General features: G+C 45.1%; 1 protein-coding gene across 1 annotated transcript in view; it reads right to left on the reverse strand.

The window, feature by feature from the left end:
* VAPA (VAMP associated protein A) overlaps positions 1-12257 on the reverse strand; it is a 333878-nt gene that overhangs the window by 195386 nt on the left and 126235 nt on the right. The window contains exon 2 of the mRNA XM_086964938.1: positions 8180-8332. Coding sequence (XP_086821064.1) covers positions 8180-8332 — 153 coding nt within the window. The remainder of the gene's footprint in view (positions 1-8179; positions 8333-12257) is intronic.

The raw sequence follows: 12257 nt of genomic DNA on the forward strand, positions 1-12257 counted from the left end.
GCCACACAGAGCCCCCCACACACACAGCCACACAGAGCCCCCCACACACACAGCCACACAAGGCCCCCCACACACACAGCCACACAAAGCCCCCCACACACACAGCCACACAAAGCCCCCCACACACACACACAGCCACACAAAGCCCCCCCAAGTATAAGCTACTTAAAATGAGTAATTTTGTCAAAATGACACGTCATGTGTAAGATTATAATGTGTTATTACGCATGCTCCGTGTGTGCGCCTGGTATTGTTTGGCATTAAGATGTGATACAAAGTGACCAAAATGGTGCTGGGGCTACTGGACCAAAATGCATTACATTCACCTTGCTACCAGAACCCACGATCTGGATGGAGTTCGAGCATTTGAAAGTGATTTAAGACATAACACATCGAAAACATGCCACTTCATACACAGTAAACTTGACGAGCTATAGCAACACGTTTTTCAATACAACGGGGATGGACACCAGTACATGGCTGGGGCTTTAAGAAGACGTCACCGTCCAACGCGTTACTAAGGCGGAAGTAAATGCAGCGCTCCTTTTCAATGGCCTCACACGCCCATCACGATTGCTAGTCGGCTTGCTACAATGAGTCATTACTATCGGAAACCGCATCCGACTTTAATCTTACGTTTTACAGTATTTTTACACGTACCCTCCAAACAATGCTTCCTGATAAATTGGTGCAATATTTTTTTTATTTACCACCCAAGATCCCACTCCTCCTCCCGGCAGTGAGAGCGCAATGTACAACAAATTAAAGTCCGAAGAATGGTTTTCAGGAAGGGTGTATTGGCGGCGGTTATGACAGTGGCAAGAGTAATGCGGAGGAGTAAGTTTGCATTTCGGGGTGGGCATGCTGGGAACGGAGGGAGACAGGATGGCAGGAGATGGGTGGAGGAGTGCACAAATTACATTCTCAGTTAAGGAAAAGATTGGGTACCAGAATACTTTATATATAGTACAACGAAAGTGCACATGACAGATCAGATTGTGTGAAGTCCAAAGGATCACTTCAGAGTTAGCAGTGTAAGAAAGGCATGTACGGAGGGCGTGTGCACCCTATGTGTAACCTGGATGTGCTGGTGAAATACAACGCGACTTTCTGCAAGTTGAACGAAACTGCTTCCGAATTAGTAAACTACCTAGGACCGTTCACTCTATCCCCTTCACATGTCGGATGGTGTTCAACGCGAACTGCCGTTAGTAACTGACTTTATTTACTACGTGTTTGCAAGATGAAAGTCGGCGCTTTACAAAACTGAGGGCATTTTTCCTTAGTTCCTTTAGATTTCAAAGAAAGCATACCTTTGAGTTGGCTACTCGCAACACTTTTTTTGACAAAACTACAGAATAATGCATTTCGGTTAGCACGCTGTGTTATGTTTTCTTTATTATTTGATTGTCACTAGCATGCCACACATTCTCAGTTAGTATATTGTATTCGGCCAGTTTGTAGCATCCACTTCTAATCTAGACTGCAGTCCAATTTACAGGTTTTCTGTTGCTGACATTAACAGGTGGTCGGAAAAGGGGGGGCGCTGGCGAATGGTTAGAGGCTCGTTGAGGGTTGCGGAGACGGGGCTGGGGCTCAGGAGCAGAGGATGTGGCGTGACAAGACGGGGGGCTATGCTTGGAGCTGGGGGCTCAGATGTCTGAAGGACGTGGGGGGATGGGGGCAGGGTGGGCGCCGGTGGGGTGAGGGTGTCCAAGACTGCGGGGGTGCAAGAAAAGTGAAGGAATACAGGGGTGGAGGGGGGGTGGGGGGGTCGGGAGCACGCAGAGGTGGTAGCAAGTCACGGTGGGGTGGGGTCTACTCCTAGACAAAAATACGAAAATGCAAAAAAGGCTGTTTAAGGGGATTGGGATGCATATGCGTGAGATGTGGACATATGCCTCGGTTGCTGCTTTACACTGGTTGGTAACGGAATTTGAATAAGAGGGCGATTTCACCTCTTGACTATTATCACTCATTAAGTGCCGATTAAGGTAGGCAAAGGTGCAGGAACACCGGGTAGATAAGACACCTCACTGGGTCCTGTAGTATGTTTCATGCATAGTGTTATAATGTCGATGGATAGATCGAGATAACTTGCTCGGGTAAAAGTGCTGAGTGAGTATTGGATGCGCGAGAACGCCCCTTCAAGGCCACTGTAAAAGATAGTAAAAAGCCCGCCAAAGGCACTAAGTAGGGACCAAGGAAGAGGCAGCGTCGGGTCGGATTGCAGGGTAAAGGAGGGAGGAACCAGGCTGGGGGTAGGGGGGCTGTCCAGGAGAATGAATGGATAGAGATAAGGATATCAGAGCGGGCGAGGGATGACCAGTTGGCGCCATTCGGAAACTGCCCGATGCAGTGAATACGTTGGGGGAGGGGCAGGACAACAGAAGGAGGGGAGGAGGAGGGTGCAGCTGGGACGAGAGCATGGTGGGTCGACACCAGGGAGCTGCCCCACCCCTCCTGTGCTTGCGTAGGTTAATGAACGAGACAACAGACAGATCTGCCTGGCCATAATTTACTTATTTGATGCGATTTTCTATAGCGCGAACTTTACCCGAAGGTGTCAGAGCGCTTTACATAAGAACTAGTTGCAAACATAAGGACTAGGGATTACATGAGTTACATAAAGGTTGAGGGTTACTAGGCAGCGAGAAAAACATTGTCACATCAAAAAATAAATAAATAAATTAAAAATAAAGGCCAATGGCACCGAGGGATTGGGGGCGGTGGTGACGGCGGGGGGCTCATCACATGTCCTCCCCGACATACTACTCCAAAGGCCTTGATACATCTTTGAGCGTGCCATGCTAATAGGCTGCTTGGATGCATATTCCAGCTTAATTAGCCGAAAGGGAGATCCTCTGCCACCTACCTCGTCCGCGCACAGGCCTTATCTCTATCCATTCATTCTCCTGGACAGCCCCCCTACCCCCAGCCGGGTTCCTCCCTCCTTTACCCTGCAATCCGACCCGACGCTGCCTCTTCCTTGGTCCCTACTTAGTGCCTTTGGTGGGTTTTTTACTATCTTTTACAGTGGCCTTGAAGGGGCGTTCTCGCGCATCCAATACTCACTCAGCACTTTTACTCATTTGAAGGACTGTGGGCAAATACTGGCCCGTTTTCAGGAGTATCGGCGGAGACTGTCCAATTTCAAGGTTTGTGGACAGAGCCTGTCCCATTTCAAGACTGTGGGCATAATTGGCCAGGAATTAAAGTGTGTGCACTTCAGAGCTGGTCCGAGTGGGCGAGTTGGACAGGTTGGCACCAGCTGGTGACCCTCGCGGGAGCGCTGCTGGTTCTACTCCTGGTACGGGGCACCCCGGGTGCCAGGGCTCTGCCGGCACCTGAGGCGCAGAGGAGGTTGGCACAGGAGCACAAGAGGAGGCAGCGTCCTCCTCAGGGGGGAGCATGCGGCCCCAGCTCCCGGGGACCTGTCCTCGGCCCTCATGGGAGGAGGCCCCCAAGCTGGGGGTGCTGCTGAGGGCCCCTCCTCGGGGGCCCCTCCTGCTCAGCATGATCATTCTCTGCAGCTACTTCTATTGCCTCAGTGGCCCCTGCTGCGACCCCCGGGCCCCTGGGGGAGGGCCCCTCGGGGGAGGAGCGCCCGGGACGACGAGGAGGACTCCGAGGAAAGCGCCCCGCTGCCGGTGTTCAGCGGCCCCGGCACCAGGCGCTACCCCCAGGCCATCATCGTGGGGTAAAGAAGGGGGGCACGCGCGCGCTGCTCGAGTTCCTGCGGATCCACCCGGAGGTGCGGGCGCTGGGGGCCGAACCCCACTTCTTCGCCCGCGGCTACGAGAAGGGGTTGGACTGGTACAGGTAAGAGGCTTCTAGGCGCTGCGGGTGGTGCGAGGGAGAGCATCTTCCAGGGACTGCAGGTGGTGGGGTGGGTGAGCGGGGGAGGAACGGGATGGTGCGGGTTAGAGGAGCTCGAGGCGTTGGGGATGACTGTGAGCAAGTGGGACTGGACTGGGACAGGTAAGAGAAGCGAGGGGCTTCTAGGCGCTGTGGGTGGGATGCGACGCTGGAGAATGTCTTCCAGGGACTGCAGCGGATGGGTGAGCGGGAGAGGAACGGGATTTGTGCGGGTAAGATGAGCTCGAGGCGTTGGGGATGGACTGTCAGCAAGCGGGACTAGACTGGGACAGGTAAGCGAAGCGAGGGACTTCTAGGCGCTGCGGCTGGGGTGGGGGCGCGGGTGAGTGTCTTACATGTACTACAGGTGGTGGGTGAGCGGGAGAGGAACGGGACTGGTGCGGGTAGGAGATCGAGCCGCTGGGGATGGACAGGACTGTGAACACGTAGGAGGTGGACTGGTCCAGGTAAGCGAAGCGAGAGGCTTCCAGGCGCTGCCGGTTGTTGGTAAGCAGTTGAGACTGGACTGGTGCAAGTTAGAGGAGCATGAGGCTTTGCGGCTGGAGGGTGATCAAGTGGCATTAAACGGTTCAAGAAATCGAGAGGCTTCTGGGCGCTACAGGAGCGAGAGTGAGCGGGTGCAGCTGGACTGGTATAGGTAAGAGAGGGGATTTAGGCATTCTGGGGTTAGAAGGGTGAGCGCAGGGGTTTAGAGCGTTCCGGAGTGAGGTGGGGGGAGGGCGCGGGGGGGGGGGGGGGGGGGGGGGGGATTGATCCGGCTAAAAAAAAGGCTGCGGACTAGTCAGGATATTATAGTGACGTGAAGGCACCGTAAGGAAGTGAGGCGCGCGCAGCAGGTGTCTGCAAGCGCAGCTGGAAAAGTCTATGGGAGCAGACCTAAAGGGATGGACTTCGTGGTGCTCGGAAGAGGTGTCTGTCAGTATAAGTAGGACTCTCTACAGAAGCATGGACCTTATGCAAGTGACTCGAAGGGACTGACTTCGAGGTAGAAGATAGTGGGCGTCCACCAGTCAAGATAACAGGGTTTTTGGAGCAGAGGTGCAGTTAGTATCTGTCCCTGAAAGGAATGTACTTCTAGGCGCACGGAACAGGCATTTGCAAGTGCATCTAATCGGGCCTATAGGAACAGAGACGGGTACCGGTATTTAGAAAGAATGGACTTCTAGGCGCACGGAGCAGATGTCTGCGAGTAAAACGACCAGGGTCTATGGGAGCAGGGACGCAGTAGTGGTACCTGGCATGGGAGGTCCTCTAGGTGCTCGGAGCAGATGTCTGTGACAGATATTATCACGGTCTATGGGAACAGAGCGGCTTAATTAGCAACTAGACACGGAGAGCGAGGCAGCGGTAGGGGGCGGTAACGGGAGCCGAGGCACCGGTAGGGGGGCGGGAACGGGGCACAGGAAGGCGGGTGCCGGCTCAATGCCGGACCAGATTCGGGGGCGTTCCCGAGGGCTTTTGGCTGACGTAGCGTGACGTAGCCAAAAGCCAAAAAATCTCGGGAACGCCCCCGAATCTGGTCCGGCATTGACGGACAGGCCCGTCTTCCAATGGCTAGCCTCCATTTATGGAGCTAGCCAATGAAAGACGGGAGCGTTCCTGTCTCCCGTACTATTCTCATCAGGTTTTCGCCTGCACGAAAAAGATGCGCAGAGCGCATCTTTTCGCCAGGCAAAACCTAAAAAATACCATAGAGCACTGTCTGCTGTTCAAAAACCTGTCGGGAAAATACAATCCAAATGGTAAAAATCCGGCACATCCCTGTGTCCTGAGATCCACACAGAGGAGTCCAGAGAGAGGAAATGTAACTCAACTACCAAGAGCTGTGTTTTGTAACATACCTGGATCAACCTGCACATTCTGTAGTGTTAGTCTGAAGACTAGCCTCATTCATGCAGGCATTGCCTGTCATTTGTCGTAATTGTTTAAAAAAATACTGAAGTTTGTTTTTTTCCTTCATAAGTTTCTGCAGAACTTGTGTATGTGCAGAATCTTAGGCAAGAATCTAGCAATCAACTACGTAACCTGCAAACTGAACTACATGGAATTCTTAAAAGGGGTCAAATAAGATCATTAAAGATTATGAGAGGATGAGCATGTTTCTCAAAAGCAGATACCAAACACAAGGACTTGCTCTTACACAGCCTACTAATTTGTTCTTACAAACCTTTTCTTGGGAAAAGGCAGGGCAGCAATTTTGTCACCCAGTAGTAGCATGTAGGTGCATGCTTAAGGATTGTATGTCAGAATATAGTTGATAAAAATGACTGACAAATATTATGTCCTAAACAGTCTACAAAATATTTTCACATTGGAAGTGCATTTATTATTCACTCCAAGGGGAAAACATTTCTGCAAGAGCTATTTAGAACACAATATTTGTGTCAGTTGATATTCAATGCACGATATTGTAGTACCATTTGGTTTAAGAAAATAAAATTCTAACTCAACAAGGTGGCAGGGAGTTGAGAGAAGCCTATTCAACCGAGAAGACAACCCTCTTAAAAAGTTGTAGAATATGGTCTAAGAATAAATGCAAGGGACCTGAAATCCATTCTCAATTTGGCATGTATTTGCCATGCGATGGATGGCAGAATTTTGTAATTTTAGGCTAAAGGAGATTTGTCACGGAGGGAAAAATGCAAAATTAAGTGTCCATAAAGACAACTAAATACAGCAAAATGAGTATGTGCCAAATGCCCACACAACTGAAGGAATCAACTGATATCTGGTGACCAAAGGCATAGATAGAAGAGGCTCCACCGTTATTCCCAATAAATGTAAACCAACTGATGTTCTGTAACATAACTATTTTTACATCAACTTAAGACTTGAAGCAAATTAACTGCTGGCAGAACCTACAGTCAGGATGAGCCCGACTGTTCAGTTAGCATATTACAGTGCATTACAGCGATGTTGGTTGTAAAAACCAGAACAGTCGTCCAAGGGAAAAGTGTTGAGGTACTTCTGAGCGAAGGCGCTTTCCTTGACTTTCATAATACCTACTGTCAGGTGACACCCTTCTTTTGATAATATGAAGGGCATTGACAAATATAATTGTGGTTCGTTTTTTTTTTAGTATGAATTTGGTACATGCTTTGTAGAGTCAAACAAAAAAAGATTTCCATCCTAATGGACCTAAATTTATTAAAATAATTGTGCATGGGGTTCACAACCTCCACATTTGGAGAAAAAATTCAATTTGTCACCTTTCGGTTGCTGATTGCAGTGTTTAGGCATTTAAAGAATGGACAATATTGGACCCAGTGTCAACATCCCAAATAGATGGGCTGATATCTGCAATAGGAAACAACCTGAAAATTAAAACACATTCTTGGCGAAGATATTTTGATTCACTAGTCACAACTTCGAATTACAACAGACACAAATCTTAAAATAACCTACTTAAGCAGATTTTATAACAATCCTACACTTGGTGCATTTTTTTTTTTAGAAGTCCAATGTCTTGAGTCCTAAAGTACACCCTTAGTGAAACACAGATAACGAATGTGACTGTTCTGCAAGTTTGTTTCTTAGCATTAAAATGTACTTCCATGGGTCACTGTGAACAAAAAGTAAAATCAAATTGAAGACTCATTTGACGATTGGTACTGTAATAACTGATCTGGCACACATTTTCCTACAAGTGAAACAATAAATATATTTTTGTATACATTATTTTATTTCAGGAGAGCTATGCAACAGGTTAAATAAATTCCATACAGGACTAAAAACTGTTGGGAAGTAACATTTTGAAGCTGAACGTGTGAAATGTATTTAGTTTTCCTTCTTTCAAAGTTTGTTTTTTTATTGCACTGTGAATGATCCCTTCTGAATACGAATGATAAAAAAAAAATACAAAAGTAGCTTTTAACTGCAAGGAATGCTATATGGTTTGCCTTTCCTTGCCACAGAAGTAATCAAATCAACTTTGCATCGCAATCTGAGAGAACATTTGTAAATTAACTCCAGTGGCTCAATTATAAAGGCCGTCTTTTCAAAATCTGTACCAATTCTACAGTCATAATAATGTGGTGAAACCAAGAAACAAATGGTGAAGTTGATAGAGCTATGTAGAATGCGTTGTGGCCAAGTATAAGACCTTTGAGCAAATTGGGAAACCGGTTTCTTTAAAAGTCAAAGCAGGACAAGAGGAGGGGACACAAATGCAGGGCAAGTTAAGAGTAATGGGAAATGTAGGTTAGGCTACTGGAAACTTCTACTGAATAAAAACAATGGTGATGAAAACAGAAAAAAGGTATGCCACGCTATCCCACTGATAAAAACCAACAAGGATTACCTGAAACTACCACAGTTGATCCGGGTTCTATGATTCCGCTGTTTGGTCGGACACAATACCTACGAGGTGCTGTGGTCTTCACTTTGAAACATACTTTTTTATCAGTTGGATTCCGCAGTGTAAGATTTGTAGTTACTACATCTGTGAAGGGACCTATAATAAAAAAGAAAGTTACCTTTTAATTTAGTTCACTGTCCATTTTAGTGACTTCTTTCAAATTTTTAAACAATTTGTAAACACAGGAATTTCAACAAAGTTGTTTTAGGTGAAGCAAAGTTAAAGTTAAATAAGCAAATCAGAAATCTGAAAGAAATAACATTCTACAATAATAAAACAAGCAGCATGATCAACTGTTGGTTCTCCATAAGAATGGGTAAGATGTTATATGTTGAATGGTCAAGAAAAAGCAGAAGTAGTTAATACTGAACAATATAAAATTCAAGAAGTTATAAACAAGAACACCATAAGTCTTATTTGATCTATGGAGAAAACAAACAATCTTCCCAGTTAAACCATAAACCATTCTACTGCTGTGAACACACAGGGCCGCACCATCAAAGCAGTAAAGGCTTATCTACAATTAACGCTTCTCACGTGGAACATATGGGTACTTGACCCTGTAAGAGCAAGCAGGTTTTATCCTAATTGAACCGCCACTTCATAACGGTGGCTTTCCTACAGGAAAGGCACATCTCCCCTCCCCAACCTTCACACACATTCACTGCCCCCTGGGGGACCCACAGATCTTTCTCCAACTACAGCTCCTATTCCCTTGAAGTTTGCATATTGATCAATAAAAGCATTCCCTTTCGTCATCACATTACCATCTCTGACCCACAGGCCTGTTATGATCGAGTTACAGGCACTCTCAGAGGGTGGAAAATTCTGTTGCTCAACGTATAGACCCCACCAATGTGGATTACTCCGCCTTTTTCACAACCTCTATATTATTAAGCCGTTTTGACCCAGAAGTATTCATACTGGGAAGGGTGACCTAAACCATGCCCTCGACCCACAAACAGACTCCACCACTAACCTCAGCATATGGCAAAGGTGAGTGCCCTGGCAGAACACTTGTCCGTCTCCGCTGAGCCCCAACCACCCCCTCCCGGAGCAGGGATGCATTATTAAACTACACTCCCCAGCCAGCCCTGCGATCATGGCAGCTGAAGATATATTGCAGGAACTAAGCTCATATTATAAATCATTATATACTATACGCCTTGGCCCTGACGAATCTGCAACTTTCAGTAAAAAAAGGAATACTGATATCAATATTAAAATTAGGAGTTAAGTGGCTTTCCATCTATAGCATTTGAAAAATAGATTCATATATCAGACATTAATGGCAACTAAATAGTTTGTAAATTAAGATGGATTTGTAACACACTAAAAAGTAAGATACGCTCATCAGAAAATGGGTGAAATACAACAAATATCTTTATGGTTCCAAGATTAGGAATAGCTAATATTCCATTTAGTGTAGTAGGACAGTTAAACCACAAAAGATAGTAAACCCTTCTTTAGTATCCGGTTTTAAAACAGAAAAAGTATTGTGAAGTCATTAGTAAAGAAAGTAGTAGTAAATAAGCTATTTTGGCAACCAAATGCCTTTAAAAGTTTGAGCAACCAAATAACTAATAATGCAACACAATTAAGATAAGCATCATCAAAAGCGATATAATAAAAACAATCTAAAAAAAACACTATACATAAAATGAACTCTCATCCTAAAGAATTAAGATAATTGATTTCCAAGGAAATTCCTCCTAGTAGCCCGCGGGTGCCCTAAACATTTAGCCATAATACAAGCATATAAGGTGGACGGATCAGAAATCAAAATCCTTACGGCAACTAGATGGATGCGTGCGCCCAGCATCCTGCAGACCGGTTTTAACCATTTTCCCTGAGGAATCCTGTAAGCTGGGCATGCATACAATCCATGGGTGACGGACTGCGACCCATCTATACAACAAGGGCAACATTTGGAAACAGGGATCGGGTTAGACCACCTGTTTACAGACGTATTGAGAGGAAGAGTAACCATCCTGGAATGAATATACAATTTCCCTTGGGACCAGAATGGTGTCAAGATAGATCTCTAATACACAGTCCGATTTAAAATCCAGGTATTCATTCGCCAAACGATCTTCTGTCAATGTGTACTCTGGATTTCTAGCCCACGCCCAGTAACAAACTTTCACCAAAGATTTGGGAGGAAAAGTATCAGTGGATGTGTAATCCCAAATCACAGGCAATCCAATGTCAGCCAGCAAAGATTTAACATTCAAAAGCCATGTACGTTTTTTTGATTTATCAAGAGTAAAACTACCTCTTGGAGTGACTACAAAGTAATATCAGATGTCAATAAAGTTGGAATAAACATTGTTCCACTAAGTGGTCAATTAGATCGAACTAGGTGTCCATGGAACATCGGAATTAGATTGATTTCTTCTATTATTATGGGGAGTTAGAAATAAATCAAGGCACTTCCCAGGCTTAATACCAGATCACAGTCCGACAGCAGGGACGATACTCCCAGTTCAAGTGGAATCCCTGCAGCAGTCTTCAAGGCAAACACTTTCTTATGGTCACAGATGCTCTTCTCATTGTATGGGTCCTGTATAGTTTCAAACAAAGAAACTGGCAGTTCAAGGGGCTCACTGCCTGTCCCAGTACACATAAAGGGCCAATTTTCAGATACAACAAAATACCGCTTGATTACAAAGCTCCACATAGATGGCAAAAGCTTCACCAATCCCTTGCTTAAAGAACTAGGAAATTGTACATGCATTAAATGATTTATGTCTTGATTTCAAATAGGCTCTGGTAACGCAGAAGCAATAAAGCCAACTTAATTGGACTGCTGCTCCCAAATCATTCAGCAGTTAACAAGGATAACAAATACTGCTTAGATTTTAATCAGCTTTTGATTGCATCGATAGGTGAAAACTAAACTGGGGGATCCCTGTAACTTCGCTGTGAGTAATTATGAGCCTGTACTCTTATGCGTGGATAAAAATATAATCTCCATGTCTAACTTGACCAAAAGATGATCACAGATGTTTGAAGCAAGGTAGTGTCTTAGCACTGCTATAATCTAATCTACACCTTTCTGCTCTACCCTTGGTGATCGAAACTGTAATCCTATTCTACAAATATTGAGGGGCTATAAATTGAACCTCCTGCAATATGCAGACAACACCATAATCATGGATAACACCTGTTAGGTTACATAAATCTTTAACACTAAATTGGTCCTGCGAGGAAAACAATTCAAAACATACACAAATTTAAATTCAAGGTCATAGTATTTGGTTGTAAAATAAAGAAATAAAAGGCTTTTAGAAGTTGAAAGGAAAACAGCTATAAATATCGAGAAGTAGGGTTCGAAGAACTGGGGGCTCCACAATCCACCAGGCTGCACTAAAATAGACACTGCTGGTATTATTAAGATGACAAATCCAAACATATGGGCAATATTGCAAGTTGTTGCCAGCACATTAATAACCAAGTAACTTCTAGTTTGATAGCTTTCGTTGGGAAGCTTTTTAAGTGGCTTGAGTCAATGCAATGTTGAGCATATAGATTAATATCCCACTTGCCCAACAGTAGAGTGCAAGTACAACTGGAAGTAAATTTAACAATACAAACAGATGCACTGCAAGTAGCATGTGGGTCCTACTGTGCAAAGATTACAAATGCACCTTCAAACTCCTTGAAAGCAATAATGTGACATCCATTGCTAACGAGATAAGCCACTGGAGTATTTGTGTGCAAGGAGCTTTGAAATGTTTGCAATTTGAGAAGATATGGAACAAAGAGCTGCCAAAATGCAAGACAAGAAAACTGATTCATATAAAAAAAAAAAATCAAGCTAGACTGCTAGCTTTTTACAACAGTAGGTTAAATTTTAACACTAAGCGCCATATTTGGATGGTTAAAAACAATCATATGAAATGCAAATAAAAAAAAATACATTCCCCCTGCCCCGCTGCCAACACCTCGAATTCTTCTTCTATTCCATTGCCACTCTTTAGCACCCTTTGGCGTTTTCTTCTTTTCCTCGTTCCATGTT

The sequence above is a fragment of the Lissotriton vulgaris genome, chromosome 4_1 (assembly GCF_964263255.1).
Source record: "Lissotriton vulgaris chromosome 4_1, aLisVul1.2, whole genome shotgun sequence".
Classification (NCBI taxonomy): Eukaryota; Metazoa; Chordata; class Amphibia; order Caudata; family Salamandridae; genus Lissotriton; species Lissotriton vulgaris.